General features: G+C 41.2%; 1 protein-coding gene across 1 annotated transcript in view; it reads right to left on the bottom strand.

Annotated features, from left to right (window-relative positions):
- The window catches only part of ERAP2 (endoplasmic reticulum aminopeptidase 2), a 59,602-nt gene that overhangs the window by 48,423 nt on the left and 6,054 nt on the right, over positions 1-5,125 (bottom strand). Inside the window, exons 2-4 of the mRNA XM_019517199.1 lie at positions 4,609-4,722; positions 2,910-3,041; positions 234-365 (exon numbers count right to left, since the gene is read on the bottom strand). Coding sequence (XP_019372744.1) covers positions 234-365; positions 2,910-3,041; positions 4,609-4,722 — 378 coding nt within the window. The remainder of the gene's footprint in view (positions 1-233; positions 366-2,909; positions 3,042-4,608; positions 4,723-5,125) is intronic.

The raw sequence follows: 5,125 nt of genomic DNA, 5'->3' as shown, positions 1-5,125 counted from the left end.
GAGGTATAAGCAATTTCAGTGCCCCTGGATCGGGCAGAGTGGGGATGCCAAGTGCTGGAGAGCAGGAGTGCAGAGTGCTATGGGCCGAAAACAATATGCTGTAACAGTACAGTATGCCATATGACTATTAATATGCTCCTGAATGGCTTTCAGGTGAAACCCACAGTTTGCAACTATTACATCAACATGATAAGTGTACAGCACAACATAATTCCCCCAAGTGAGGAACTCACATTTGCCAGGCTGTTCCACAAGTCATCAGTCTTTGCGTTCCTATAACTGTACTTCTTCAAATACTGAATTACCCCTTTCTGAAAAACCTGCTCAGATAGGAAATCCTGGAGCATCTTCAAAATACAAGCTCCCTAAAATAGAAAAGTATCAGGTATTCAAAAATATCAATTTTACATTGCATGCCAAACCTTATGCATTTAGCCAGTGATTGTTAAATTAGGACGTATTGCAAATATGGAATAAATAATTAAATTACTTTAGCTATACGTACTGGATGTCTTCATTAGCTAAGTGAAAATAGGCATTCAAGACAATGACACCCAGAGAGTCTTTGGCTGGTCCCCTAATGCTTTCTGAGATGATAGAAAGCTTAGGGACCTATTCAACTCCGGAGATAAGATGACTGGTATTCTTTGGCACATTGTTGAGGTTTTAAATATTATTACTTTATAACTTTTGCCAGTGTCTGACTTCAGAGCTGTCTTATAGCATTTAGCATTCTTCCCACAGTAGTAGCCAACTTCCATAATTTTGTAGCTTACTGTGGCTTCTACTGACAGAAAACTGCAAACAGCTAAGGACATGAAGAACATAAATGCTAATACCAAATAGATTTATGTAATTTGCCAAAATATTCAGTGACTCCAAATTTTAGACAAAAGAATTGCTACACATAAAAATAATGAGCACTAAAATTCTTCCTTCTGCATCACTACTGAGTCACACTGACTGTGGTTAATGATACAGCTGACTGCCCTATATTAACTAATATTAAGATGTTCTACTTGTGTGATGCTTTTAATCTGAGGAACTCAAAACACTTTACAAACACGAATTAATTATCATCACTTTAACGTGTATATACTTATGGAGAATTAACTAATTTAAGTAAGTATAATAAGGGGCCAACATTCAGGAAAGACATCTGAAACGCATTCATAGACTCAGAAGCAATTTACACCACTTCCTGTTTTGGTTAATGTAGACACCTTACTGTGATGCCATAGACAGGCTAATCAGCATTTAGGAGAATCCACGAATCACATTGTGCAAGCTAATTAGGTCTGCCACTCAGCAGTGCTAAGAGACAAAGGTAGATGAGTTGACCTAGGTACAGCACAACATGAGTACCTGGTCTGAGAGGTAGCCAGAAGGACAGAAGCAGCAGAGTCACTTTCCAGCAGTCCCAGGCAGCATCATGCTGCATTCTCTCAGGAGACAAAGCAGGGCACTGCCTGACACTGATCCCAGACCAGTTCTTCAAACTTTTATTTCAGGGAGTCATCAGGACAGTGAGACAGACCCAGCTTTTAGGACTGTCCCAGAAAGTCTGGGACAGTTGGTCACTTTAGGTATTAAAGCTGATGATTAATAGACTTAAATCAGTGGTTCTTCACATACACATTAGTATTCTGGCAACTTGTAATGGAAGTCAGATAGTTATCTGACATAGCGAGAGGTAAAAAAATTTGGTGTCTGGAGTGAATGTCTATTATACTACCCATTGAGCAAGCCCATAAATTAATTTATTTTGTTGTTTTAGTCCATAACAGTTGACAAAGCCTTAATTCAAATATCTTACGTTAAAAAATAGAGAAATACATCATAAGCAAAATACTATGGAATGAATATTAGTTGCCATAGTATGTATCAGAAGCTGCAGCAACCAGGCAGCTCTCTGGGAGTGATCATGACACTCCTGGTGCAACTGTGCAGCCAGCCCCAGTCAGGTGGGGAGGTGTGGGGGAAGGAGAGGGGAAAGCATGGCTGCTCAGGGAGGTGTCCCTGTCCCCAGCTTAGTCCCCAGCATTGTGGGCAACATCATGCCCCAGCCCCATCACGGGGGGGCAGGAAATGTGCTCCCACAGCCACCTGCACTGCCCAGCCCAGCTCCTCCTAAGCAGTGGCTGAAGGTCAAGGGGTAGGGACCAAACAGGGCAGGGGTGTGTGTGTGTGTGGTGCCACCCTGACCATGGCACCCTGGGTAGTCACCCATATCGCCCACTCCTAAGGCCAGCTCTGACAGTAGGGCTCATGAAATGGAGTGCAGGGAAAGTATACGCACAGTCATGCACATGCACACACACATCCATATATTCAGAATCATAGTATCACAGTGTTGGAAGCAGAGGTGTAATTACATGGTTGGGCACCAGGGGCAGCTGTCATGTGCAGGACAGCTTTTGGAGGCCACCATGCCATGTGATCACTAATGCATGGCCACAGCAGCAGCTATTTTTTCTGCTGGCCTGGTTGCTGCATCGTAGTTATGCCACTACTTGGAAGGGACCTCAAGGGTCATCTAATCCAATCTCTTGCACAGAACAGGATTCACTATTCCTAAACCTCTCCAGCTCTTCTTGAAAACCTTCAGTCAAGGAAATTTCCACAGTTTCCTTTGCCAACTTGTATAGAAGCTAAAATTTTGTCCTGTGTTATCACTAATAATGGGAAGTCCTGGAGGGCTTGGGCCAGCAGCCCTGGAATGGAATCATAATCTGTAAATCATGCACAGGAGATTGGACAAAAATCAGAGAGCTAATGTCTTGTCTGCCATCCTGCTGCAAGACTCACTCCCCTCAAACAGACATCCCTCAAGTTGCCTAGAACTCCAAACACCGTGAGGACATAGGATCTTTGGCATTGTTGACTTTACATTAACTGACATGCAGTACCTTATCATAGGACACGGTATCAAACATTTCATTTATCTGAATGGGGGTTTCTGCTGGGTTGGAGATTGGACGAGAAGAATTTAATGAATCCCTTGCAATTGCACCAAAATATACATTCATAAAGAAGTCCTCCTGTGGGATGTAAAGACAATCATCACCTCTTAGAAATATATACCTAGTCAAATGCCAAAAATAAATCAATAACATCTTCCAACACTTAATGAAGAAGTGCAACCTCTATACTGAATACCTTAGATCTATATTCCATTTACTCTGCACAATATATGCATTGTTACTGAAAATCCTAACTATCTGCAATCTTTGCAAAAAATTCTTGTAAACAATCTATAAAAGCTAGTACTTTAATGTCTAATAAAAATAGACCTCATGCAAATTTCCCCAACAAGTTAATGATGAGAAAGTTCAAAATTCACAACCAGAACAGAATTTGGCCCCTCTCTTTATACAGGAGTGAACAAAGAGGTATCTAGAAGAGATACAGAGAATTGGAGAATTTTTCAGATTGCATCACTGTTTACAGGAGCATTTACATGTACTAAATCATATTAAGTATTTAGTTCATAACAGTTTCTCTATGATACACAGTACTCAGCATACCACTCCAAAATACTCTGCTTTAGCTAGAACAGCACTGGGTTCATCTACATGTGTGCTTTACTATAGAGCAGACTCATTAGTTCTGCAGTAAAGCATCACCATCTACATGTGCCATTATCAGGGCATAGTAAATTAACACCACCATAAGATAGGACTATTAGGGACAGGACTATTAGGGATAGTCCAATCTTATAGCGCAGTCATTTACTGCGCAGAAATGCACGTGTGGACAGTGACTGGGACTGCAGCATTTTGAGCCAGGGTGGAACAGCCCCAGGCTGGCAGCAAGTTCAGGGGGCCAGCCACATAGCTCTGCAGTTTTGGCACTCTTGTCCCCCAGCCCTGACGCCACCACCTGGAGCCTGGAGATGAACCCCTGATCCTGCTGTCAGCCCGGGGCTGCTCCACCCCAGCTCAAATTGCTGCAGTATACGCACAATATACAAGGGTATACAATATACAAGAGACTGTACTTTGAGCTATTATACAATTGCCTCTATATATATTCTATGCAAACGCACATAAATCAGGACAAAGATTTTTTTTAAATAAAATTAAAATAACTTGTAGAGGATGTTTGACTTTTGGGGGTATATGATTGGGTTTTTTCTGGTTTCAAGATGGCAACCCCCCTCTCCCAAAAGGAGTACTTCTGGGGCAAGGGGAGAGACTCCAGTGGCAAAAGTCAGGGACTAGGGGCAGGTCTTCCTGTCCCAAGATGGCGACCAGGGGGTGGGGCACCTATCAAGGGGTTGGGCTACCCTTGTAGCCTTCAACAGCCCACCGACACTTGTTAAGTGGCCCTCCAGCTGAAATAATTGCCCACCCCTGGATTACATCAAGTGAAGAGATGGAGAAGGAATGAAACAGAATTTAAAGGAAAATGAGATGATATTGAGTGCAAAATGTACTCCCAGATTAGAAACTAGTTCTATAAATAAAGTACTTTTCTAAATTTTCTTTGCTCTCTTTGCTAATCCACTTTCAGACATCAAAGTTTGTTTTGCTGAATCTGTTCTGGTAGTCATAACCATACTGTTTTTAGAGGGAAAAGTATAATCATGGTAACAGTATTACTTACATACTGCAGCTCTGGGTAGGTCGCATTAAGAGAAACCAACTCCATGAACCGGGCAAAACCTTCATTTAGCCAAATGTCATTCCACCATTCCATGGTAACCAAGTTACCAAACCACTGAAGGACAAAATCACAAGCAAATAAAACTTAAAATGAAACATGGTAGATACAGTAGTTAACTAAGAAACTTTGAACTGAAGTTCGGGCATATCCATGTGCTTTGTTAAGATCTTATTCATGCACCAAAAAAAAAAAAAAAATCAAACAAACACAAACAAACAAGCAAAAGACAAAAAACACAGATATCTAGACAAAAATCTAAAAAAAGCTAATTAAAAAAATCAATTTGCGGTTGAAAAAATGTATTCTGTGTACTTTAAATCAAAAGATGCAAATATTGACTTGACATGGAAGATTACGTAACTTCTTCCTCGAAGAAGCATTTCCCAACTAATACTGTGACTTCTTCTAGGAGTACAGAGAGGAATTTTAAACACCCACTGTTCATTTCCTGAATCGG

The sequence above is a fragment of the Gavialis gangeticus genome, unplaced genomic scaffold, assembly GCF_001723915.1.
Source record: "Gavialis gangeticus isolate Ggan-Ray unplaced genomic scaffold, GavGan_comp1, whole genome shotgun sequence".
NCBI classification, from domain to species: Eukaryota; Metazoa; Chordata; order Crocodylia; family Gavialidae; genus Gavialis; species Gavialis gangeticus.
This window is presented reverse-complemented; position numbering and strand designations above follow the sequence as displayed.